Source organism: Neomonachus schauinslandi, chromosome 9 (genome assembly GCF_002201575.2).
Source record: "Neomonachus schauinslandi chromosome 9, ASM220157v2, whole genome shotgun sequence".
Taxonomy (NCBI): domain Eukaryota; kingdom Metazoa; phylum Chordata; class Mammalia; order Carnivora; family Phocidae; genus Neomonachus; species Neomonachus schauinslandi.
In genome coordinates, this window is record NC_058411.1 from 76,090,978 (window position 1) to 76,118,416 (window position 27,439).

General features: G+C 37.7%; 1 protein-coding gene across 2 annotated transcripts; it reads right to left on the bottom strand.

The window, feature by feature from the left end:
* Nucleotides 1–875: 875 nt before the first annotated feature.
* Nucleotides 876–27,093, bottom strand: LOC110585319 (inactive Rho GTPase-activating protein 11B). Of its 2 annotated transcripts, XM_021695527.1 has the most exons (12): nt 26,884–27,093; nt 23,285–23,355; nt 20,728–20,824; nt 19,580–19,833; nt 18,789–18,952; nt 18,460–18,606; nt 10,437–10,511; nt 9,502–9,669; nt 6,264–6,393; nt 5,003–5,111; nt 2,862–3,000; nt 876–2,458 (listed from the first exon to the last, which is right to left on the bottom strand). In XM_021695527.1, the coding sequence occupies exons 1-12, from the start codon at nt 27,010–27,012 to the stop codon at nt 876–878; spliced, it is 3,066 nt and encodes a 1,021-aa protein (XP_021551202.1). In that variant the 5' UTR covers nt 27,013–27,093. The 2 variants fall into 2 exon arrangements, with proteins under 2 accessions (XP_021551202.1, XP_044773755.1); XM_044917820.1 differs by lacking the exons at nt 876–2,458; nt 2,862–3,000; nt 5,003–5,111; ... (1 more) ...; nt 9,502–9,669; nt 10,437–10,511 and having other exon boundaries at nt 18,502–18,606; nt 18,826–18,952.
* Nucleotides 27,094–27,439: the final 346 nt, after the last annotated feature.

Here is a 27,439-nt window from a genome sequence, read left to right on the forward strand (position 1 = left end):
TAACATTTACACACCAGACAAAACCATCATAGGCTTTTATAAGAATCAAAAGTTAAGAATCCAAGTTAAATGTACAGAGGTACATCAACTATTTTAAATTATAAAATCAAGTGTGTGCATATTAAGAAATTACCTTGATTAAAAATTTCCAAGCTTAATTATTCCTCCTTAAATAATTTTAAATTCTATATCAGACAAAACAGCTACAAATGTATTTGTGCAAATTAACTTTAAAAACATAGTATGGCTCAAAAGTCCTCAATTATTTCTGCAGCATCATTCTTTAAGAGCACACTTGAGTCATTATTCTGCTTTAGCCGTAATTCTTAGTCCCAGTGAACATACCGTACACAACTACAGACAATATAAACTTAATTACTTTGCCCCAAATAGGAGTAAAGGATTAAGATGCTATTGAAACAAGTTAATTTTTAGGGAGTTTGGCAAAAGCCATAAATATCAATGTAATTAAAGAAATAAGATTTGTAAGGCTTATCTCTTCCCTCTACATATAAGAAATTTCTTGTAGAAACCTGACTTAGGAGGAATAACAGGAAATAGACAACTCGTTGCACTCTTCCTATCACACTTAATATAAAATTCATACAATTTTCAAAAATTAATTTCTCACAAACCCAGCCAATTTCTTTCAAAAAGTGTAACCTCTGCTTTAAGAGATCACAAGTTTAAATACTGCCATAATTAAGAAAAACAAAATAGTCATTTATACAAGCATAATTCAAGTTGCTTGTGCAGTGAAATTAAAATCTATCACTTCATCTTCCTGAGCTAACGAACTAACATGCAGATTATCCTGCCAGTCCTATCACCAACCGCTAATTTTATTTACATTAACAAGTATTAACATTTATCAATTACAAGTCTACAGGTTTACTCGTTGGTAGTAGCTGAGCTTTGCCAATAGGATTTTTTGGAGAACCTTTATACCAGACCCTTTCTTTTTCTGACGGTTTCCTAAGGACTCTGGTATTTATCCCAGGAGAAAAGCCCATATTATTATTTACAACAGATTTAAATACGTCATGATTTGTCAGGTCATCCAAGGGAACCTTAATTTGGCCATCAGATACTACTTCCTGTTTACAAATTCTGGTAGACCCAAGAGAAGCATTCTGGGAGTCTGGGTACCTCTTCATCCTTGAAAAAGACTTATAAGTTAACTCCATGCCTGATTTTGAAATTGCATCAACATTTGGCTGTTCACATGCTATAAACTTCTGTTCTTTAGGATCTGATTTGGTACATGAAATCAACGAATCTTTTGATGTACTTTCTATACCAGAGGAAAGAGCACTGTCACAGCTCACTGATTTCACCAGAGGAGAAGCCGCATCACCAAGACTTGCCAATTTGTGCCTTACAGGTTGTCTGCTGTACTCCAACAAGGAGTTAATCCTTCTGACAGACTGACGGACAGGTGTACGCTGAAACTTAAGAGGTGACCTAACTTTGGTCCTATTTGGTTCGTTGAGAGAAAGCTTGTTAAACCACTGTATGTGGTCTGACACCCTCCCGTGCTCTGTCATTTGTGAGCTTTCAGGGCCGGTTGTATGGCAGTTTCCCCCCAGTGACTGCTGCTGAATGATTCTCACAGGCCTCGGTTTTGGTAAGTTTGTTATATTACATGTAATCTGCTCTGAGGAAGAGAGGTCAGCTGCATCCTCCCTAGAACCTGCACATTTCAGTAAGAAGTTCTCTTCAATCATATTCTCATTCTCCTTTAACTGAGTATTTAGTTTATCCCTTGGGGACTGCTGTTTCTTTATGTGTTCACCACTAGGCAATTCTGGCCTGACTGAGTGATCTCTAGGTATATCTGAATGGATGCTTTTCTCATGTTCAATCTTCATATGAGCTGAGTAAAATGTTATAGTTGCTTCTCCATCTGATTTTTGAGTTTGATGTAGTGAGATGTCTTGTTCTGAAAAACTATTTTCATCTGTTTTAGTTTGATGTTCATCTGATTCTATCACAGTCAAATCACTAGTTTCAAATAGATTTTTCTCTGGGCTATATTCTGTAGAAGATGTTTCATTTAGCTTTAGTTTCCCCACATTAGTTATTGATGACTGCCTGTGATTTATCAATGCATGAAGATTACTTCCAGACTCAGAAAATGCTTTCTGAATTTTCACCAAAGTCTCTGTGGTCAAGTTATTTTCATCCCCACTAAGAGAGCTTTCAGTTACATTGTTGTTATGCTTATCATGTACGTTAGAAGGGGTGAGTTCATATGAATGAACAGGGGACTTTTCAACCGTAGTATCAGGCTCCAAAGAGCTTTTCACCTCAAGGTTTCCTTTGATCAGAGAAACTTCATTTGCAGCTATTTCTTGAAAACTAGAATTACTAGGTCCTGTCCAAGACATCCGGTAATTTGTTCCATCTAGACGCTCTGGAGTTAAGTTTTCCTCAGATTTATGGATCTTTTTTGAACCTAAAATAAAACAGTTCAGTCTTTTCAATCATTTATATTTGAAACATATTTGAAATATTATTCAAACACATGGCAGATAAAGGTATTAAACATTAAATTTCGATAATTAAGGATCTGTGTTAAAAGAAATAATTTTTAATATAAAAATGTCAAACATTTTTGTATTTATATTTAAAAGCATCTTCCAATTGTTCAGACAAAAATACGATGCCAATTCAAATATTTTCACTATTCAAACATGAATTTTTAATTTCTAGAACAGTAAATATATTTTACGATAAAATAACTGAAGCTTATATGTCAATTATATCTAATTATATCTCAAGAAAGCCAGAAAAACTTTTTCAGAAAAGCAATAAAAGTAGGCTTTTTGGGTAAAACTAAAAATATCATGTAACTGTACCTTTCTTTGTTAATCTTTCATCAATATCTGGGCTAAAAAGCAGACCTGTTTTTACAGACTCAATCCTATTTTTTAAACTTTGTTGATTTGCAAGTCGTCGACCAACATTTTCACGTCTGTCGACACCAAAACACCCATTCTGTACAGAAAAGAAAAATTGAAAATGTTTTGGTTAAGAAATAAACCTAGTTAATTCAAATACTAAGACAAAGTAAATTTTTGTAGTTATCAAAATCCTCTACAGCTGATTGAAAAAGGTATATAAAAGTAAACAATTTCATACCAAACACAAATATACTTGCATGCATGTTGATGAAAACTGTAAGCATCTGACTTGGCTATTACTTGGTATTTTATGATCTAAAATAAAAACAACCTCACATATTAACTGAAATAATTTCTTTTGTGATGACTCTACGCTAGGACCTGCTCACAACAGTGAGTGAACAAAGCAAAACAGATCAAAATCTTACCCTCAGAATTTACATTCTAGATGGGGAGATTTCGAGCAGGACAAGAACACCAGTAAATTATATTGTATATTATACAATACACAAGGTGAGAAATGCTATGGAGCAAAGTAGAGCAGGGTAAGAAGCCTATGGTGGGGTGTCATTTTAAACAGAGTGATCAGAAGATGATTTGTGAGCAAAGATAAATGTGTGAGAGCCATGAAGATAAAGGGGGAAAGAATATTATCCCAGGGAGAAGAAAGACCAGGGCGGTGTCCGAGACCAAAACCGGGTCTGGCACATTTGACAAACAGCACAGAGGCAAGAAGCTGAGTGAGCTAGAGGGAGTGGTGAGAGGAGGACTCAGAAAGGCAGGCTGGTTCCAGTCCTGTGGGGAGGTACATGTAAACATAAGAACTTTATCATTTTTTCAGAGTGAAATGAGGAGTCACTGGAGGATTCTGAGCAGAGGAGTGACAGGACCTTACTTGGGATTTAAAAGGATCAATTTGGCTGTAGTATTACAGCAAGGTAGAGGTAGACCTACTAGTAGGAGTTTATTGCAGTAAACCAAGTTGGAGATGACAGAATTTATAGAATATTAGAAATGTAGTACCAGTGAGAATTGTTCAGTCTGGATATACTCTAAAAGCAGAGGAGACACAAGATTCCCTAATGGTTTACACAGGACGTGTGAGAAAGTGAGGAGTCAAGAATGCCTACATGGGGGGCACCTGGGTGGCTCAGTCGTTAAGCGTCTGCCTTCAGCTCAGGTAATGATCCCAGGGTCCTGGGATCGAGCCCTGCATCGGGCTCCCTGCTCCGCAGGAAGCCTGCTTCTCCCTCTCCCACTCCCCCTGCTTGTGTTCCCTCTTTCGCTGTTTCTCTCTGTCAACAAATAAAATCTTCAAAAAAAAAAAAAAAAGAATGCCTACATGGTTTTTGGCCTAAGTGACTAGAAGAATGAGTTGCCATAGCTGAGATGGTGACGACTGTAGGTGGGGATGTGGTTGGTGGAGAGGGGGAGGAGTGGAGAAATAGCAGCAGTGAAGAAATGCATCTTGCGAGCTCTATTTGGGACAGGTTATACTTGAGATGTCTATTGGATGGACATCAAGTAGAGAAGTAGGCAGATGTTAAGAAACAGTCAAGTTGTTCAGGAAAGCATTTTGGGCTAGAGATATAAACTTGGAAGTCTTAAGTAAATATATGATGTTTAAAGCTAATGAGCACCTTGAGTGAGTAGAAAGAGAAAAGGGAACTCTTTGGGCACTCCAATGTAAAGGAATTAGGAAAGTAACCAGTGAAGAAGGAAGAATCATAAGTAAAGTGCCCCTGAAGCAAGGAAGGAAAGTATGCCAAAGAGGAGCAAGTGATTAGCCACGTCAAATGCTGTTGACAAGTCTAATAAGGACTGTTATTTGTCCACTGGTTTGAGCACCACTGAATTCATGGGTGATCTTGAAAGCAGCTGCATTGATTGTTGGGGATGAAAGCCTCATTAGAATCAATTTAAGCAGAACAGAAAAGGAGGGAACAGTAGATATCAATTCATGTGTAAGAGTTTGGTATAAAGGGGAGTAGAGAAAGAGACAGTAGCTGGAGAGGCAGGGTTAAGAGTGTCTTTTACCATCAAGTCTACAGCTTTATGCTAATATGAACATCAGTGAAATGGTGAAAGACACTTACTGTGTCTTTGCTACTTTTCCCCAGACTAAATTTCAAACGAAGAGATCTTCGGACCTTTTCTTTACGACTGATCTTAGGAGAGAAGCAGCCTGCTTTTCCTGATTCCACCCTAAAAAAGCATGGGATTAAAAATGTCAGCATTAAAAAAAAAAAGTTAGCATAAAAACTGGAGGCATTCTTGCAAAATGCAATTTGAAAGTCCAGGGCAAATTATATTGCTAGTAATTAAACAGAGTAATAATTTTCTAAAATCAGTTAAGCTTTAATGTATACATTATATTTGTATATAAAATGGCCTCTCCTGTTTATCACAAGAGTTACTTAGTCACTTATAAAACAGAATCATTAGAACAGACTAGCCTGGGGGCGCCTGGGTTGGCTCAGTCTTGATTTCGGCTCAGGTCATGATCTCAGGGTCCGGGGACTGAGCCCCATGTCTGGCTCCACGCTCAGCAGGGAGTCTGCTTGAGGATTCTCTCTCTCCCTCTCACTCTGCCCCTCCCCCTCCCCCTCAAATAAATAAAATTTTTTAAAGAAGAACAGACTAGCCTACAAATTAACGGGAAATTAAAAAATTACACACATCAACATACAATAGGATTTTATTTTATTTTTTTTTTTTTAAAGATTTTATTTATTTATTTGACAGAGACAGAGACAGCGAGAGCAGGAACACAAGCAGGGGGAGTGGGAGAGGAAGAAGCAGGCCTCCCGCCGAGCAGGGAGCCCGATGTGGGACTCGATCCCAGGACCCTGGGATCATGACCTGAGCCGAAGGCAGTCGCTTAACCAACTGAGCCACCCAGGCGCCCAACATACAATAGGATTTTAAGCAAGCAAAGTGGACTCAAATTAGAAGTCATTCTCTGGAGGATATATAAAGTGCAGCTGATTGATAAGATAATAAAGGCAGGGGGAATTTTTAAAAATTATGACTCAAGGGGCGCCTGGGTGGCTCAGTTGTTAAGCGTCTGCCTTCGCCTCAGGTCATGATCCCAGGGTCCTGGAATTGAGCCCCGCATCGGGCTCACCCTGCTCGGCAAGAAGCCTGCTTTTCCCTCCTTCACTCCCCCTGCTTGTGTTCCCTCTCTCGCTGTGTCTCTCTCTGTCAAATAAATAAAATCTTAAAAAAAATAAAATTAAAAAAAAATAAAATCTTTAAAAAAAAATTATGACTCAAATATGATTCTCAGCAGAAAGACAAACAAAATATTTTATTAACTATATATACCAGTGAAACAAAATGTCCTGGATTTATTACCTGAAAACTTTTTTGCCTGCAATCCTCTTACTTCGCCTTAGCACACCTGTACTAATCAAACGGTTTCCACTGATGGTTACAGGAGAGACTGAACTCTGAGATGATCCTTCTGGGCTTGTATCAAAGGGAACTATAAAAATATAACCACATGTAATATACCACCCATACTTCCTTTCCAAAGTATAAAATATTAATAGCAATTAGATTTAAAGTCTTAATTTCCAACCCTATGCAATAACAAAATCACATAATTTCTGGTTAGCAACTTCAGAAGCCAAATAAACCCAATTCAACTTTAAAAAAAAAAGTATCAATTTCTTACTTTTTAGTTGCCAATTAAGGGTCAGATTAAACATGACTTTTATATTAAAGTTTTGCTTTAAACTCATTTAATAATGGAGTGTAGATTAATATAGGAAAAAAATTATAAATAGGTACTCTGTGGACTGTAGATTAATATCACTGCCTTTATATTAAAAAAAGCACATATGTGTTATTATCCAAAATTAGAAACCAATCCATTTTCAATTTTGCAATGGAATTTACTGAATTGTGGCTGAGAAATTTAAGGCCAAAGAAAAATGGCAAGTTAAAACCTCTGTCTTTAAAACCAATAATATGTTAATTAACTGAATTTAAATTTTTAAAAAATTAAAAAAAAAAAACCCACAAAAAAGCAAAACAAAACAAACAGCAAAAAAAAAGTGCGTAAGGCAGTTTCTCTGCAGTGGCCACTCTAGCTCTGTTTTAAGATGGCTCCATTCTCACCCGTTTTTCACAGGTCTGATAAAAATATCAGTAAATGTAAACTATATTATTATTTTTCTTAATAATATAAACGCAGTGTTTGGTAATAAAGACTTATGTGTTATTGTTCCCTAAGATTAAAATATAATTTTTGTAATTAAATTAGACAAATATAGAAACTGAATCTTTTCAGGAGTGCCTGGGTGGCTCAGTCAGTTAAGTGTCTAACTTCAGCTCAGGTCATGATCTCAGGGTCCTAAGATGGAGCCATGCACCAGGCTCTGCGCTCAGGGGGGAGTCTGCTTGTCCCTCTGCCCCTCCTCCTGCTCATACTCTCTCTCTCTCTCAAATAAATAAAATCTTTAAAAAAAAAGAAAGAAAGAGAGAAAGAGAAGAAGAGAAGGAAGGAAGGAGGGAAAAAAGGAAAGAAGGAAGAAAAAGAGAAAGAAAGAAAATGGTGAGTTAAAATAATAGGATTATTGTTATCGAACTTGATTTTTAAATTTTTTTTAAAAAGATTTTATTTATTTATTTGACAGAGAGAGAGAGTGAGAGGGAACACAAGCAGGGGGAGTCGGAGAGGGAGAAGCAGGCCTCCTGCGAGCAGGGAGCCCGATGCGGAGCTCGATCCTAGGACCCTGTGATCATGACCCGAGCAGAAGGCAGACGCCTAACCAACTGAGCCACCCAGGTGCCCCTGAACTTGATTTTTTTATTAAAAAAAAATCATTGATTCAGCAGGCTCACACTAATGTTCCAGTAACACAAGAATGTTTAAACTACTTTTTGGGAACTTGGAAAGAAGGAATCAGTAGGTTCATTTCTTGAAGCAGATGTTATAATGCTTATAATAAGCAAAGGCAGATAGAATTACAATTCACACTGGCCATTTGGAAACAGTCCTCCAAAGTCGAAAAAACTAAGAAAACACTAAGTTAGGGGCGCCTGGAGGGCTCATTGGTTCAGCCTCAGACTCTTGATTTCAGCTCAGGTCATGATCTCACGGTCATGAGATCAAGCCCAGCCTTGGACTCTACACAGAATCTGCTTGAAATTCTTTCTCTCCTTCTCCCTCTGCTCTCACTCTTTCTCTCTCTAAAAAAAAAAAGAGAGAGAGAGAGAAAACACTAAGTTAGTTTAAAAGAATTCAAGTCTCCAACCTCTGAATACTGAAAGAAATACAGACATAGCTTCAGATATGTCTGTATTTGTCTTATCATTACAATGATATATCACTACATTTTAGCAAAACACACACAGAGATCCTGTGAAGGACCATAAAAAACAAGTTGCTATTCTGTTCAACTTTCTAATAAAACAAACAAAGAAAATCTAGACTTTTTGGATAATAGAAACTAAACGGAGGCTTCTGGAAAGATCTCTTAACCTAGCTAACAAATTTAAAGTAAAACTCTCAACATTGTCTGAAATCAATAAAAACCTAAAAGAATTAGAGATCACTCACTTTTTGATGAAATGTGAGACAAACAGGAGATAGAGGACTCTGGGCTCAGGATTTCATTTCATTTTGGGTTGATCATAACATTAACTTGAAAGATTAACCATGAGCCAACTTGTATTCTGTACATGCTAAAGGAGCCAACTCAATCTAAGACCATACTAACAAAAATCTGGTATTCAAATTAGCAAAATTATATTTTTCTCTGGCGGCTCTGGGTGGCTATATTAGGAACTTATAAGTCATTTGGAAGAAAATGGCTGGGCTGGTAAAGAATCTGGAAACCGTGTCATAAGGAACAGCGTAAACCAAGTTATTAAAGCTTTTATAAAATCTACTTGAATATAAAACTAAAAAACATCCCCCCCCTTTACCTGCACAATGGTTCCTCCAATGGCAGTACCCCACAACCCTGCATTTAGGGAAAATCAAATTTTGGCAACCTCAACAGGAGATAACGATACAGTCATAGCTATGGATCAGAGAGTCAGGAAGTAACTAAAATAGAATTCAGGATGTCCAATCACCTAAAACCCGAGAACCAGTGCTATACACAGAAGCCCAAACTCTCATTCTAAGTTACTTACCATAACTTTCAATAGGCATGGTCAGTCAACATACACACATACACATTAATTATACAGAGCCAGTGTCTATTTTAAAAGTGAGGGGACTGGACACCTGGGTGGCTCAGTCAGTTAAGCGGCTGCCTTCAGCTCAGGTCATGATCCCAGGATCCTGGATCGAGCCCCACATCGGGCTCTTTGCTCAGCAGGGAGCCTGCTTCTCCCTCTCCTTCCAGCTTGTGCTCTCTCTCACTATCTCTTCTCTCTCAAAATAAAAACCAATAACATATTTTAAAAAAATAAAATAAAATAAAAGTGAGGGGACTTTATAAAAATTAAAAGATTTGATAAACTGAATAAAGCCATAGTTCCTAAAAGGGGTGACATTAATATGAAATAGCACTTTGCTCAGAATAGACACTCATGTTAATGTTTACAACCCAATTATATAAATTCTTTTTGCTACCTGATACTGGTGTAGAACTGCTACTGAAGAGATTAGTTGGTAACAACTCCAAGTTAAAATTGTGCTTGATGGACTTCCTCTTCTTACTTGAGAAACCATGAGATGAATCCACTGGCAGTTTACGCTTAGCATTTGGTGTAAGAATCGTGGGTGATACGGATACCTGGGCTGAAAAAAAAAATTGTTTTATTTTATCAACTCTGTGGGAAAAACAAAAGCTTTACGTAATTTCTTCTTATAAAGTAGTTACTTAGAGCTAACCAAAGAATGTGAGAATATGTTTACATTATCAAATATATGTTATAACTAAATTAACACCATGCAATTATTTAAAATGATAACAGGGAAGTCACAAAAAGGCAAGATTAACAATAGTGACTTAAACCAAATAGACTGAAAGATGCATATAATCCACATTAAAGAATATTAATATATGGAATAAAATAATAATCAAGGAGATCAAACAAACTGATCTACATAATAGTTTTGCTTTTCATAACTAAATATTAACCACTTAATTTCTTCAATTTGAAAAACAAAACAAATGATCATACTGTCTGTTATTATGTTATTGGCCTAATTTCAGCCAGAAGCAAACCAAGATAAAAATGGGAACATATGCTAATAAAATTCTGGTTCCAAAACAAAATGAAATTTGAGTTATTTTCACATATTCAACAGCATCCAACTTACATTCAACAGAAAAGCATGATTTAAAAGACCAAAAATGTAACAACAAACTAAAAGAAATTCTTACCTACAATTTTGGGTTCATTATATCCAATGTAATTAGCAATGTCACAACACAATTATAGTACCGTATCTCCATTTAAAATAATATTTGGATTTGATTAAACCAAAATAAGTTAGGTAATGGTTACTTTTTGTATAATATACAGAAATTTTCACTTAAATACAAAATATATAATACCTACCAATTTTTTCTTGTTGAGGTGTAACGGAGGGTGTTCTGTTAGATTTAAGTTTATTCAATGCTCCACTAACAAAATCTGAAATGCAAAACACATATAATCATATAATCAATTATAATTTAACATTTACCTATCTTTCACCAATAATTCATTTTGATGTTTGTGGTTTTCCAGCATCTAAGTTTATGTCAGCTTATACATTTTATTTATTTTTATTTTTTAAAGATTTTATTTATTTGAGAGAGAGTATGAGCGGGGTTTGGGGGGCAGAGGGAGAGGGAGAGGGAGAAGCGGACTCCCCGCTGAGCCAGGAGCCTGACACAGGGCTCAATCCCAGGACCCTGAGATCATGACCTGAGCCAAAGGCAGATGCTTAACCAACTAAGCCACCCAGGCACCCCTACATTTTAAAGTCACTTAAGGTTATTTAGAAGAAATTATTTCAAAATAGGAAAAAAACTAAAAGATTTATTTTGATTACATTCCCAATTTACATGCCCATCTCTTCCCTCAAAAAAAAAGTGACATACAATATAGAATATGTGTAAAACAAATGTGTATAATGTACAGATAGAGAATGGGAGAGAAAATCATTACTTATTGAGGAAGAGAAGAAATGGCAACAAGAGAGAAAGCTTGGCAGGGGAAGCAAAACCTGGACAGTGTTCTGAAGGATTAGTAGGTGTTGATTTAGTAAGAAGGTAGCATTTGGGCAAGGTGAATAGCATATGCAAAAGCACGTAGGTGAAAAGACAGGATTTATGTATGCTAGAAACCAGTAGTTTGATACTGCTAGAGCAAACAGAGAGCAGTGGATATGGTAAGAGATAAGTCTTGTGCATTAGTTGGAAAAAGGCCTCTATGTCATTTTGAAGAACGTGAACTTCTCCAAAGGCAAAAGGGGGGGGGGCAAAACTGTCAGATCTGCATTTTTGAAAAAATAACTGGCAGCAGCATGAGAGTTAGGGGGTTGGCTAACTAGCTGAAGGTTCTTCTAAGTATGTTATTTAGTCATTCAACAAAGATTTATTTTGTACCTACTATTTGTCAAGCACAGTGCTACCACTGAAGATACAAAAGTGATCAAAACAGACATGGTCTTTGCCCTTACAAAACTTACTCTAACAGAGAAAAAAAAGCCATGAAAAATACCAAGGAAATAAAAATATGACAAATGGGATTCGTAGTCTGAAGTACAAATTTAACAACAGATTTAGACTGGGGAGTTATAGGTGCTCCTGAGGAAGTGATATTTGAGATCTAAAGGAAGAGTGGCAATTAGTCAAGCAAAAGATGCAGATCTGAACTAAGGCAGGAAGAGTGCAAACGGAGGTGGAAAAAAGGTATTTAGAAGCTCAAAGTGACAAGACTTAGTGATCAGTGAGATGTGGGAATGAGAAAAGAGTGGATAAGAGTATCTAGAATTCTGACTTTGATGATTGCGTAGATAATGGTGCCACCCAAAGGAAAGGAAATTATGCAGGGAAAAGTTAGACATGCCTATGGAACACTGAAATGGATATGAATCAATTTGTGGAAAGATCAGGGTTGGAGAAGTAGTTTGAGAGTCATCAGCTCAGCAATGGTAGTTTTAAAAAAATTAAGAGTGAATGAGGTCATTTAGGAAGAAGGCAAAGTGTAAAAAGAAAGTCAAGTATGGAAGAATGGAGCAATTAAGAGGTGGTAGAAAAAGAAAATCCAAAACATAAAGACAGAACAAGTGGAGAGGTGCCTGGGTGGCTCTGTCAGTTAAGTGTCTACCTTCGGCTCAGGTCATGGTCCCAGAGTCCTGGGATCAAGCCCCGTGTCAGGCTCCCTGCTCAGCAGTGAGTCTGTTTCTCGTTCTCCCTCTGCCCTTCCACCTGCTTGTGCTTGCCTGCTCTCTCTCATAAACAAATAAATAAAATATTAAAAGACAGGAACAAGTGGCTAAAGATGTAGGGAAACAACAAAAGCACAGTGTTATAAAAACCAAGTAAATTAAAAAAAAAAAATCAGGAAGGAAATAGTTAAGTGGCCAAAGAGATTCTGAATGATACAGGCCTAAAAAAAGTACCCATTAGATTTAGTGATTAGGAAACTGTGACTTCAGGGCGCCTGGGTGGCTCAGTTGGTTAAGCGACTGCCTTCAGCTCAGGTCATGATCCTGGAGTCCCGGGATCGAGTCCCGCATCGGGCTCCCTGCTCCGCAGGGAGTCTGCTTCTCCCTCTGACCCTGGTCTCTCTCATTCTCTCTCTCAAATAAATAAATAAAATCTTAAAAAAAAAAAAAAAAAAAAGGAAACTGTGACTTCAACTAGTTTCATGCAAAAATATACCCCTAATTTTTAGCCACAATGTAATATAAAAAATCTTTAAATATGTCTGTTTACCTGATTAATCACCAATTATCACTCAAAATAAAGTTCAGCTATAGCCCACTTGTGTATTACTGAGAAATCTTACACCTTTCAAGTGAAACAGGTACAAACCAGAGAAGACTGAAAACCTTAATGAAGAGCCAAAAATAGGCTATGCTCTAAATGGCAGGTAATGGCTTATAAAGCCAACCTTCATGGCACCTGAGCAGACAAATAAAGTTAATATGGGAGAGGAAAAAGAGAAAAAAAGGGAAGAAGAAAAACAAAAGCCAGAGCTGAAGAGAGAAGAAACAACTGAGCAACAGACTCAGCCACAGCAAAAAACCCCACACAATTAGAATAGCACAGGAAAGGGGACACCTGGGTGGGTCAGTCAGTTAAGCATCTGCCTTCGGCTCAGGTCATGATCCCAGGGTCCTGGGATCAAGTCCCGCATCAGGCTCCCTGCTCAGCAGGAAGCCTGCTTCTCCCTCTCCACCTGCCGCTCCCTCTGCTTTGTGCTCTCTCTCTGACAAATAAATAAAATCTTAAAAAAAAAAAAAAAATAGAATAGCACAGCAAAATCAGAAGCATGGAAAGACAAACTATTCCCTCCATAATCTGAAACCATCCTGACTGCATCATGGCATCATGGGCCACACTGCAAGTACAGACCATCTTTTTTTTTAAAGATTTTTTTTTTTTTTTTAATTTAACTGACAGAGAGAGACAGCTAGAAAAAGAACACAAGCAGGGGGAGTGGGAGAGGGAGAATCAGGCTTCCCGCTAAGCAGGGAGCCCGAAGTGGGGCTCGATCCCAGGACCCGAGGATCATGACCTGAGCTGAAGGCAGCTTAACCAACTGAGCCACCCAGGTGCCCCAAGTACAGACCATCTTTCTAGAGAAATGGAAAAATTATGTCTCATGACATATGTATTTCAGGAAGCACCAGACGATTAAGGGCATATTAATTAAATCAGCTCAGCACTGTACCACTGACCATGAAAGACATTTGTTTAGCACAATAATAATACAGAAAAGCACACAAACTTATAAATATAGGTAAAAACATTACTTTCATTACACGAGTTTGCCCATAAAATACTATATAGATTCTGGGGTAAAACAATTATTGAGAATTGCCATACCCAGCATATGCTAGACTAACTAAGTCATAGAATAAATATCAAAAATAAAAGTAAAAGTTCCTGGAGATTGGTAGCACAACAAAATTAATACACTTAACAGTACTGAACTGTACACTTAAAACTGGTTAAAATGATAAATTTTATGTTAAATATTTTTCTACAATTTAAAAGTCCAAAGATTCTTCAAAGCAAATGCAATCAGATCACATGGATGCTTACAGCATTTCAGAGTGAAATGAAAAAAAAAAAGAAGAAGAAAAAAGAAAAAAAAGGGCTATGGGCATTAAGGAGGGCATGTGATGTGATGAGCACTGGGTGTTATATGCAACTGATAAATTATTGAACACTACATCTGAAACTAATGATGTACTATATCTTGGCTAAGTGAATTTATATTTTAAAAAAAGGCTAGCTATAACACACAAAAGATAAACACTAATGGTCTAGAACTCCTCAACAATTTCAAATTGCTAATGAAATCGATGCATTTTAATGATGCTTGACAAACACTATTTTAACCTGTTTGAACAGATAAAGTACCTCTGGGTTTAAGCCAAATATTAATAACTCGACTTCATGTATTCATTCTGTAGTTTATGCCCATTAAGTATAAAACACTGGGCTGGATACAATGTATAAAACATGGCCTCTACTTCCAAAGAGCATTAAATATAATAGGTAAGAGAGTCATGTATGAGGAGTAAATATAAAACCATATAAAAACTGTTAGAGTCTAGAATATTATAGAATGCCAGCGCAGAAAAGAGATTATTTTCCCACTAAAAACACAGCAGGGGTGAAGCATGCCTGACAAAACACTTAAACTGAATTTTGACAACTGGATATAATTTAAACAGCAAGGGTAGATGGAAGTAAAAACATTCTATCAATAAATAGGATAAGCAAAAAACCCAAAGTGTCTAAAAAACAATAAATAAAAAATGGAATTGAACTAAAGTATAGTATACACTGCATAAATTAGAGAGAGGAAACAGTAGAAAGGCACACTAAAACAATCCTATGAAAGACCTTTAATACCAGGTTATAAATATCAGTTTTATCAGTGAAAGTTTCTGATGAGTATGTGGGAGACACGATTAGAGTTATACAGGAAGAACATCAGTCTTGACAGCAATAAGCAGGGCAGATTCAATGAAGAGGCATGAAGATCAATAAGGAGATTCTTAAAGATGATGCAGCAGTAAATACCACAGACAGCATCTTACAGAACCTGAAAACTGTGAATATAAATGGTACAGTAAGAGTTAGGTACCCACCATTTAAAGCCCCAGTGACTAGAAAATGATGGTGCTGTTAATAAAAAAAGGAATTCAAGAAGAACCAGTTTAAAGAGGGTGAAGATGATCATTTCAAAATGCTGAGCTTAAAGCATCAAAAATAGGCAGAAGTGAAGATATCTCCCTAGTAAGCTGTTACTAAAGTGAAACTGATATTTGCGAGACAATAGTGATAGAGATCCAGATCCAGCGTTGACCTATTTTTTTTTTTAATATTTTGTTTATTTATTTGACAGAGAGAGACACAGCGAGATCAGGAACACAAGCAGAGGGAGTGGGAGAGGGAGAAGCAGGCTTCCTGCTGAGCAGGGAGCCTGACATGGGGCTTGATCCCAGGACGCTGGGATCATGACCTGAGCCGAAGGCAGACGCTCAACGACTGAGCCACTAGGCTCCCCCTGTGTTCACCTATTTAGATGCTATAAATGAAACTCTAGGAATGAATGAAATCACAAAGGAAAAGAGGGTAATAAAGAGGATCTGTGGGGTGGCTGGGTGGCTCAGTCAGTTGGGCGTCTGCCTTCGGCTCGGGTCGTGGTCCCAGGGTCCTGGGATTGAGCCCCGCGTCAGGCTCCCGGCTCAGCGGGGAGTCGGCTTCTCCCTCTCCCTCTGCTGGTCCCCCTTCTTGTGCTCTCACTGTCAAATAAATAAATAAATAAAATCTTAAAAAAAAAAAAAAAAAGGATCTGTGTCTGAGAATATCTGTATCTGGGGTAGGAAGTTTATGGGATGAATTATGTGCTCCAAAAATACATGTTTAAGTCCTAACTCCAAGTACTTGTGAATGTGACCTTATTTGAAATTAGTGTCTTTGTAGATGTACTCAATTTAAGAAGAGGTCATTAGGGTAGGCCCTAATTCAATGTAACTGGTGTCACTAGAAGATGAAAACTTGGACAGAGAGACACCCAGGGAGAAGGCCATGTGACAACAGAGGCAGAGATCGGATGCAGCTGCAAACCAAAGAATGCCAACAATCAACAATCACCACCAGAAGCAAGAAAAAGCAAGGAGATTCTCCCCTACAGGGTTTCACAGGGAACATGGCTCAGACAACAGCTTGACTTTAGCTTCTAGCCTCCAGAACTATGAGACAATAAATTTTTGTTGTTTTAAGCCACCCAATTTGTGGTACTTTGTTACAGTGACCCTAGGAAACTAACACAGAAGGCATAGGGAAATCTACAAATGAGGCAAAGAAGAAACATAAGGCTGTATCATATAAGCCCAGATTCAAACAAGAATGAAGACAGTTAATAACAATTAGTTCTAAAAAATGGGCAGAAGACTTGAACAGACACTTCTCCAAAGAAGACATACAAATGGCTAACAGACACATGGAAAAATGTTCATCATCATTAGCCATCAGGGAAATTCAAATGGGAAATTCAAATCAAAACCACACTGAGATACCACCTTACACCAGTTAGAATGGCAAAAATTGACAAGGCAAGAAACAACAAATGTTGGAGAGGTTGTGGAGAAAGGGGAACCCTCTTACACTGTTGGTGGGAATGCAAGTTGGTACAGCCACTTTGGAAAACAGTGTGGAGGTTCCTCAAAAAATTAAAAATAAAGCTACCCTATGACCCAGCAATTGCACTACTGGGTATTTACCCCAAAGACACAGATGTAGTGAAAAGAAGGGCCATATGCACCCCAATGTGCATAGCAGCAATGTCCGCAATAGCCAAACTGTGGAATGAGCCGAGATGCCCTTCAGCAATGAATGGATAAAGAAGATGTGGTCCATATATACAATGGAATATTACTCAGCCATCAGAAAGGATGAATACCCAACTTTTACATCAACATGGGATGGGACTGGAGGAGATTATGCTAAGTGAAATAAGTCAAGCAGAAAAAGTCAATTATCACGTGGTTTCACTTATTTGTGGAACATAAGGAATAGCATGGAGGACATTAGGAGAAGGAAAGGAAAAATGAAGGGGAGAAAATCGGAGGAAGAGATGAACCATGAGAGACTATGGACTCTGAGAAACAAACTGAGGGTTTTAGAGGGGAGGGGGTGGGGGGATGGGTTAGCCTGGTGATGGGTATTAAGGAGGGCACATACTGCTTGGAGCACTGGGTGTTATACGAAAACAATGAATCATGGATCACTACATCAAAAACTAATGATGTAGTGTAATGATGTACACTGACTAACATAGCATAATAAAATAAAATTTAAAAAAAAATAACAATTAGTTCTGATACTCAAAAGATGAGAAATTTCCTTTTTTTTTTTTTAAAGATTTTATTTATTTTTTTGACAGAGACAGCGAAAGCAGGAATGCAAGCAGGGGGAAGTGGGAGAGGGAGAAGCAGGCTTCCTGCCGAGCAGGGAACCCGACGTGGGGCTCGATCCCAGGACCCTGGGATCATCACCTGAGCCGAAGGCAGACGCTTAACGACTGAGCCACCCAGGCGCCCCAAAGATGAGAAATTTCCTAAGGCAACTGGAAGAAGAATGGCCTCAGTCTTCTTGATCAAGAAGGAGATAAGAAATCTTATGACTGATTCCACCAGCTTTAGGTCTTTTTTTTCTTCCTTGGTAATGTTTCCTTCATTAGTTAGTTCATACTTGTAAATAGTTCATGTCACTATTTCAAATCATGATCTCATGCCTGACTGTTCTCCATATTCCCAAATCTCAATTCTTTACACCAGATAATTTTCTAAAACATTATAATCCTGTTATGCCCCTACGCATAAACCTTCAATACCAATACCCAATATCCAGCTTCATGCTATATTTCAGCCTGACATTCAGTTCACCATAATATCCTCCTGATCCTTAGGATAAACCCCTCACTCAAGTCATGTTAGTCTATTTACTAATAGTCATAGATTATTTCTTCCCTACACAAATCTTTCTTTAGAGCATCTTCTTATCTACAATAGGATACAAGTATTCTGACACTCTACCCAATTCCCCTAGACTGTACCCATTTTTCAAGAAGGTTCAGTTTGACTTCTTCTTTGGAGTCCCTGATCACCATAACCCAGGGAACTTTTTTTCCCCTTTGAACACATTTTAAATGCTAAAGATTTAGCATTTAATATTAGATTGTATTGTCATTTTTGCTTTTCACATGCATGTGTCATGTTTCTCCAACTATGCCGTAAGCACCAAAAAGGCACAGACCGCAGCTTATGCTTCATTACGTTTAAACACATTTTAGATGAAAGCAAATTGCTGTAATTCCACAAAATGAGACTGCCATTGCCACTTACCTCCTACACTTTGTCTTCGCTTTCTCTTACAATCATCAGGAGTTTCACATTCACCTTCTTCAAAGCCTTCTAATGATGGAGTAGCACAGAGACCATCAAGACCCAACATAGCTGGTATCTTTTCCTGGATAAAATCTGGAATATGCCCTAAAAAAATGTTCAGAGTTAAAATTTTTCCTCTACTCTCCCTCAAAGTGTTCAAATAGTATATACCAAAATGTTCAAATAGTATATATTTCTAATAGTTGTCTTCACAGTTCACTTGGAGGAAGCTGGGATCTCCTTCATTTAAACTAATCCTGTTACTTTATAATGTCTATTCATCTTACCAATATCTGATGCATAGTCAATAAGAGTTTGCACTACTGCAGCCTGTAATCGTAGCTTTTTTTCTGTGTTAGCAGACATCTTTTCATGTCCTTCACTTGTCTGAAGAAGGTTTGGTGCAAATATTACAGCAAGATTGCTGCTATCCATCTTATTCTCACTGGACCTTAAATGAAACAAAGTTCTCTCAGATTGAGCCAAAGAGAAACAAGAGGTAAAATAACATATTGAGCACACTTTGAAGACTTATTTTATCAAACACAAGTCCAAATAGCTACCCTTTGTCTACCCATCTATATGATTGGCTTGAAATAAGACAGAACCAGAAATAGCTTCCGTGTGTTTAAATATATATCACAAAAACCATGCTAACTATAGAGCCCACACTTTGTTTTTCCACACAAATGGATTATTTGATTTTCAAACCCACACACAGAAAAACTATTAAAAGGCTGCAAGTATGTCTAGAACAAGCAGGCTCACTGACAGCAAGCAGAGAGAGAGGACAAATTTGAGAAGCAAAACACAAATATATCAAAAACACAGTAATCCGAAGTCATTCAATGGACAAAGAATCCTATCAACACCAATAAGCCATTCATAATGATGACCTTAAGGCAGTAAGAAAATACAAATCATGTGGCATATTGTCTCTTAAATTATACAGGGTACACTTCTTACAGTAAGGAAATAATTTTTAAGAAAAATTTCCATTCCAATTTTAAGTTATTATCTATACGGGTAAATCTAGCTAATTAACAACCTGTCATTTCCTAAGACTTTAATTACTGACCTAAGTGAAACATTCCTGAGAAAGTTAAAGAAGTATCTTAATACATCAATTGTGTGGTCAGCCATAAGACAGGAGAGCAACAATGTAGCTTTATTTTTCTCCTCTGTTCCTAACTGTTGAGCTTTGAAGAGTGCTTCATGCAAATCAGCTGGAAGGATGGGCTCTGGCAATTCCCTAAAAAACTGCTTAAGAAGTCCGGCAACATCACAAGGAGGTGCAGAAGATAGGCAACTTTCACCATGATCCAGTTTATTCTGAAATAAATATAATAATCTTGAGCATTTGAGGGCTTAAGAGTTTACTGCAAATAAGCTATCCTTTTCTGTACTCTAGAAAGCTTTAATAAATTTTTCTTAACTCTTGTTTTAATATACATCATGCCATTTTAAAAGGCTAAAAACAAAAACAAAAAACATTTTTTCATTTCCTATAGTACTTTATAGGAACAAAGGACCACAAATTTGAAAGTACTCTAAATTTTTAAAGCATTATATAGATTGTGGCAATCATTTCACAATATATACATATATTAAAACATCAAGTTGTACAGTATTTGTCAATTATATCTCAAAACTGAAAAAAAAAGCATTAAATAATTCTTTTTTTTTTCTTTTGAGAGAGAGAGAGTGACAGAGCGAGTGCACTTTTGGGCATGGTGGGGGGGACAGAGAGGGGGAGAGAGAATCTTAAGCAGGCCCCACAGCCAGCATGGGGCTGGATGTGGGGCTGGATGCAGGGCTGGATCTCGTGACCCTGAGATCATGACCTGAGCCGAAATCAAGAGTCAGACACTTGGGGCGCCTGGGTGGCTCAGTCAGTTAAGCTTCTGCCTTTGGCTCAAGTCATGATTCTGGGTCCTGGGATCGAGCCCCACATCGGGCTCCCTGCTCAGTGGAGAGCCTGCTTCTCCCCCTGCTTGTGCTTGCTTGCTCTCTGTCAAATAAATAAATAAATACATTAAAAAAAAAAAGAGCCACCAGGGGAACTGCTGTATAATTCCTTTTAGAGAAAAAGGTTCTTCTGCCACAGAAAAGGCTATTTGCAAATTCAGTTTCTGTTAATTCATGCAATAGTTTAAATATTTCAATTCTAAAAACCAAATAAAAAAGTAGTACAAATGAAAAATTATAGTTCAAGAATATGCTTACCTTTAGGGCTCTTAGACGAATAACAGATCCTGATTTCCTAAAAAGCCCTTCTGTATGAATATGCTCTTCTAAAGATGTGCAAGCATCAACAAGAAAACTGAAAGAGAGAAATCTTTTCAGGGGGCCAGATGCACATCTTACTAAATCCTATTCTTCTACCAAAGTACATGGACCAAGCACTAACCCCCCTTCAGAAGCTCTGATGTCACAAATCTTTTCAGTCTTTGTGATAAAAGGTTAATTCTAGTTGTTTTTCTTGCTTCCTAAATTCTTCTGTCTAGCTCATCTTTTTATCCATGACAATTTCAACGAGGTTGCTTTATTTTTTTTAATTTTTATTTTTTTTTAAGACTTTATTTGACAGAGAGAGAGAGAGAGAGACAGCGAGAGAGGGAACAAAAGCAGGGGAAGTGGGAGAGGGAGAAGCAGACTTCCCGCCGAGCAGGGAGCCGGATGCGGGGCTCGATCCCAGGACCCTGGGATCATGACCTGAGCCGAAGGCAGACGCTTAACCGAATAAGCCACCCAGGCGCCCCTCAATGAGGTTGCTTTAATCCAACATCCTTCTCAATCCTACTTCATTTCTCTGCTTCCATTCAGAGGACAAGATGTGTCATTTTTACTGCCTCCACTTCATATTCCAGTGTCTCCTCAACCCTTTCCAATCAGACTTGCACCCCTATTACTACAATAAAACAGTTCTCATCTTAGATATCATGTCAATATTTAAGTAGATATTAAGGTCATCAATCCATGGTCAATTGTCTTCATTTCACTTGTCCTGCCAGGATCTGACACAGATCTGACACTGCTTTTCTTGGAAATATTCTTTTTCATGACACTTCCTGCTGTCCCCCTAACTATTCCTTCTCAAACTCCTTTTCTGGCTCCCCTTTTTCTGTCAGACCTCTACATGTTAGTATGACCCCGGGCCTTAAGCCCTTCTTCTTTTCTTTTCTCTTTTTAAGATTTTATTTATTTGACAGAGACAGAAAGAGAGAGAGAGAGTGCGCTCGCACAAGCAGGGGGAGCAGCAGGCAGAGGGAAAGGGAGAGGGAGAAGCAGGCTCCTGCTGAGCAAGGAGTCAGATGTAGAGCTCGATCCCAGGACCCTGGGATCATGACCTGAGCTGAAGGCAGACGCTTAACCAGCTGAGCAACCCAGTCACCCCCATAACTTTAAATATCTACCATCTGTTACATTTGCCCAAAAATAAGGCATTGTGCTTTTCTCACTCTAACACTGCCTCTCAGAAAAGTCAGATATATCCTAATCCTTACAATCCTTCTCATACTTAGAGGTGTGTGCTTAATTTCTTTATATTGAACAACTTTTAACCATCAATGTTGGCTTTAGTAGTTAACTGATACCACAAATTAGAATGGATGTCAGCAGCAAGCAATTGATAGCACCATGCTGGTGCACAATGGCTGAATGTTACAGGGGGTAACTGACAGAATTTAATGTTTGTTTGTTTAAAGCAGGCAAAGAAATTACAACAAAGATTTAGTCATCTTTACTGCAGATATAACTGCAATTCTAAAGGTAGAAAATCATTATAAACAACTCTTTCATGGGTCATTTGAAAAGCAAAATAGTAAGTGCTTACCTTATGGAGATTGTGAATCAACACCTATATGCTGAATGAGGGAAAACTGTTCTAAGGTTGCAAGGTATTCAATAAATGCTTTTGAACAATGTATCAGTTAAAAACCTAGGTTACTGAACTAGAGTGGCCAGAATGAACCCTACTTTGGATAGAGGGGAAATGAATTAGTAACAGGTAAGATAGTTTCTTTGCATGCTTCTTTGAACTATTGAAGATGTAAGCTTCTCTGCTAATTTCTTTTTTTTTTTTTTTAAGAATTTTTTTATTTATTTGACAGAGAGAGACACAGCGAGAGAGGGAACACAAGCAGGGGGAGTGGGAGAGGGAGAAGCAGGCTTCCCGCGGAACAATGAGCCCGATGTGGGGCTCGATCCCAGGACCCTGAGATCATGACCTGAGCCGAAGGCAGACACCCAACAACTGAGCCACCCAGGCACCCCTTCTCTGCTAATTTCTGATGCAGTTAGTCCAAAAGGTTACTTTTAAATAGTAAGTGACACAGTAAAGCTCAAGTGTTACCTAATTTATATTTACAAATACTTTATTTAATCTTAGCTTAAATGTTCTTTTATCCACAAAAGAAAAAGAGGGTGGGCGGGGGGGGGGGGGAACAACAGACTCTTAACTAGAGAGCAAACTGCTAGTTCAAAACAAATGTGTAAGTCAATCAGTTATTTTTTAATTTATTCTTTTTAAAGATTTTATTTATTTATTAGAGAGATTGTCTGGGCATGAGCAAGCAGGGGGAGGGGCAGAGGGAGAGAGACAAGCAGACTATCCGCTGAGCAGGGAGCCCAAAGTGGGACTCCATCCCAGGACCCGAGATCATGACTTGAGCAGAAGTCAGACACTAACCAATTAAGCCACCCAGGTGCCTCTCAGCTATTTATTTTTAAACGGCCCAGACAGTGGTTTGAAATATTTTTCTTCATCCCAAACTTAGCTTACCTTGGAATGTGTCCATATTCTGGTACAACAGAATGGGGCAATGCACTAAAAGGTACTCCAAATATTTTACCCTAAAATGGCAAATTCAATTATTCCAACACAAATATTAGGCATAATGTAAGTTTTCTTAAGTATTAAGCAAATTAAAAACCTTAGGAAATTAAAAAAATAGAAATAAGACAATGAAAATAATTATTACAAGTAACCTTGGTTAAAAAGTAACTACTATATGCTAAACATTCCCTTAGGTACTGGGAGCACAAAAATGGCCAAGATGAAGTCATTGTGGGTGGGGGGGATGGGTGAGACAGGTGAAGGGGATTAAGACTACACTTACCATGATGAGCACTGAGTAATGTACAGAATTGCTGAATCACTATACTGTATACCTGAAACTAATGTAACACTGTATATTAATTGTACTGGAATCAAATAAAGTCATTGCCCTAAAGCAATGTAATACATTCCATCAGTTTCCAATCCCATAATGAAAAATCAATCCAGTTAGTGCTTAGTCAGGAAATTCTTTTAAAAAATTTGGCCAAAACACTAACATTTTCTAAAAATACTATGTTTCTTTCAGTAACCTTATAAACATTGACCTTATACTTCCCTTCTGTCACCTTATAAATACTAACGTGAACAAAAGGCTAAGTTGATTGGTAATGCCACTCCTTGAGTACTTCTTAAAATTACATCGAAGTGGTTTTTAGACCTGATCTTCTTTTCCACACTCCGGAAAACTGTTATTTAAACTATGTTCTGAGGTAACCAAGGCAGGGATTCCGCAAACATTTAATTCAAATTTCTTTAACTACTTTGAAATATATTTTTAAAAGGTCATATTCAAATGTATTACTCATACTCAAATTTAATACATTGAAAATCCCAAGAGGAATCTGTATGTTACACACTTCTTAATAAAGAATCTGCCACTATCTTTGTGCATGCATTCCAACTTCTTAAAAATGTGTCACTGATTAAGAAGGTTGTAGTTTTGCACCGGACTTAAATACAAGCCTATATACGTACATACATATATGTATGTATGTATGTGTGTGTGTCAGTGTATATATATATATATATACATATATTACGCACACATATATATACATATATCTGCTTATATAAAATTAAGTAAGTGGATATACCTAATCTAATAAACATTAATTTAGCTTAGATGCATCTGCTCTCCATGAATGCTCTTGAAGCACTTGTTAAGAAATCATTCACACTGTTAATTATTCAACAGAGTAACAAAATCTTAGTAGTCCTTTTCAAGCATCTGGCTCCATTTAATTGATGAATATAGAAGACAGTACAGTATAGTGCTTAAGGGAGCAGGCTCCTAGTGGCAGGGTTGCCAGGTTTTAAATCCTGGCTCTTCTACTTATTAGCTGAATGACCTCGATCAAATTAATTCTTTATGCCTCAGCACCTTCACATAGGTCCTAAGTCACAGAGTTGTAGAGAAAATTAAATAAATTAAAAGATGTAAAGCATTTATATTAGTCTCTGACATAGAGTAAGCATTCAAAGAATATTTGTTGCTGTTATGATTACCATTTCAAGGTGAGCTGTTAAAAAAATGTGTTAGTGTGGAAACCCCCTTTTTTGGTAAATCAGAATTTTCTTGATATTGTACAACCAAACAAAGTGCAAAAATCAGATGCTGAAGCTGATTATAAGTCTACAGAGGTCCTACATACCTAGAACTCAGGGATTTTTTTCTCAAGTGTATTATTCTCAATAATGGCCTTACAATAACATAATCTCATAAAATAAAACTAATAACTTGCTTTTTAAATTTTATGTACTGGAATATCACAATGTTATCTTCAAAAGATTTCTGGCACTGTTCTTTAAAAGCTCAAAACTATTATTAGCTAACAAACACCAAAGAGCCAAAGAAATCTAGTTTTCAAATAAAGTTACTTATCCTGTTCCCATTCTCATAACACAAAGATCTTCCGTATTTATTAGAGTATTTCTATTATGATTTCTAGCCTGACTACCAATTAGGATTTCAACCATTGATTACCATAACAACTATCATTAGCTGAATAAGTGACATGTGACAGGTACTGTGCTAGTCCTATCTACAGATCTTATCATTTTTAAATCCCCTAAATAACCCAAGAAGAGATACCATTATTCCCACTTTATAGAGTAGGAAACTGAAGCGTAGGAAAATTAAACAGTCCAAGATCACACATCCATAGTAGGAGTAAAGCAGGATTCAAACTCAGGTCTGTCTGACTCTAAAAGTAGGTATCAATTTTTTTTTAAAGATTTTGTTTATTTGAGAGAGAGAGAGTGAGAGCGAGCCTGAGCAGGGGTTGGGGAGCCGGAGAGGGAGAAGCAGGCTCCCCGCTGAGCAGGGAGTGTGACTTGGGGCTTGATCCCAGGACTCTGGGATCATGACCTGAGCCAAAAAGGCAGAGCTTTAACCGACTGAGCCACCCAGGTGCCCCGGTAACGATTTTCTTAAGGAGTGAAAAAAAATCCAGATTCAAATTTTTTCATACACTTACAAAACCACTATATTTGAGATCTTGGAAAACCAGTTTTTCAATCAGAAGAAATCACTCTAGTTTTTAAATATAAACATATACGTTGCCATTAAGTTGCAAACAACAAAAACTATTTTCTCCAGAATGTATAAGCTTTTAAGAGGTATACAAATTAATTTTGTTAGTAGCTTATTTATCCAAGTACTTATTTTCTTTCACAAATTATAAATAAAGAGCTATGCACATTTTATTAGTTTTCATCTCTAAATACATAAAAATACCATAGAATTAGGCAAATAAATTTAAAATGTTTTATATTCAATTTACTGTGTTTTTCACAATGAAATTCTGATGACGCAGTAGACAATAAAATTTCATTCAAAATCCCCTTACTTCGACCACCCTCAGATCAACAGCTTTTTAATTATTCCACTCTGCCGTTTTAATTTACTCACTTAAAAAAAATAGCTTTATATCTCAAAGACAACCAAGCGGCAAGCTTGTTTTTTCCAAATTCATGAACACAGAGGTATTATCTGAAGCCTATTTCTAATGCTCTTTCACACCTTATCTACTGACTCATTTAGAAAATTTACTGATCCTCCTTGTCCCTTTACAAATTTTATTCTAAAACTGTGGTGGTGGTGGGTAGTGTTTGCCTCCCTTCCCACATGCTACTTGTTCAAAATACAATAAATTGATAATATCTGGAGATATTTTTAATTGTCAAAACTGGGAGATGCTACTGGCATCTAGTGGGTAGAAGCCAGAGATGCTGTTAGACATCCTACAATGCACCGTACAGCCCCCAGGTCCCACCTCAAAGAATTATCTAGTTCAAAATATCAACGTCGTGAGGTTGAAAACCCTGCAACTTTCTCAGTGATCAAAAATCCCTGTAAAGAATCAACAATGTCATTCTTTAAATTTCAGCAGTCGACCATCTGGATTGAATTAGTACGCTTAGCCACATCCTCTTTGGGATCCACACATAATGAACATTTTAGCATGAACTGTAATAAGTGATGGTACAGGGTGGGCTCTTTTTTAAAAAAAAAAACCCAAATCTCTTTTCCCGGAACTTACCACTATTTCCGTGGTTGCTGTTTCATGTCTCCTGCGATCGCACTGCCCACGGCCACTCTTGACCTTAATGCCATAGACCGCCCGAAGCTGCTGCAACAAGGCCAACCTTACCAGCCTCCGATCCCACATCCCGGACACGTAGCCCACTCTCCGAGGCAGGATCTGCGTCCTGACCCTCGTCCGCCACCAGGTCTTCCAATTTCCAAACACTCTGAGGTTTGCACTCTGCGCCGCTGCCTTCTGGCCAAGTCTGGCACTGTTCCGGCTCCGGACCCCAGCCACTTCCACGGCTTTTCCCTTGGTCCTCTAGCCACTTCCACTGACCTTCTCCTACTTCCCTCTGATCTAGCCACACCTCACCTTTCCCTCACTTACACCAACCTTCTTTCTCGTCACCTGATCCTTTCAGCTACTTACACAGACCTCCCTTCTTTCTCCCGGATTCTTTCGGTTCCGTGTACAGAAGCTGTTACCAGCTTCTCACCACCACTTCCGGCCACTTCCTAAGATCCCGTTTCCTCCAAACCTCACTTCGCCCTCGTCCCTTCCCAACGGT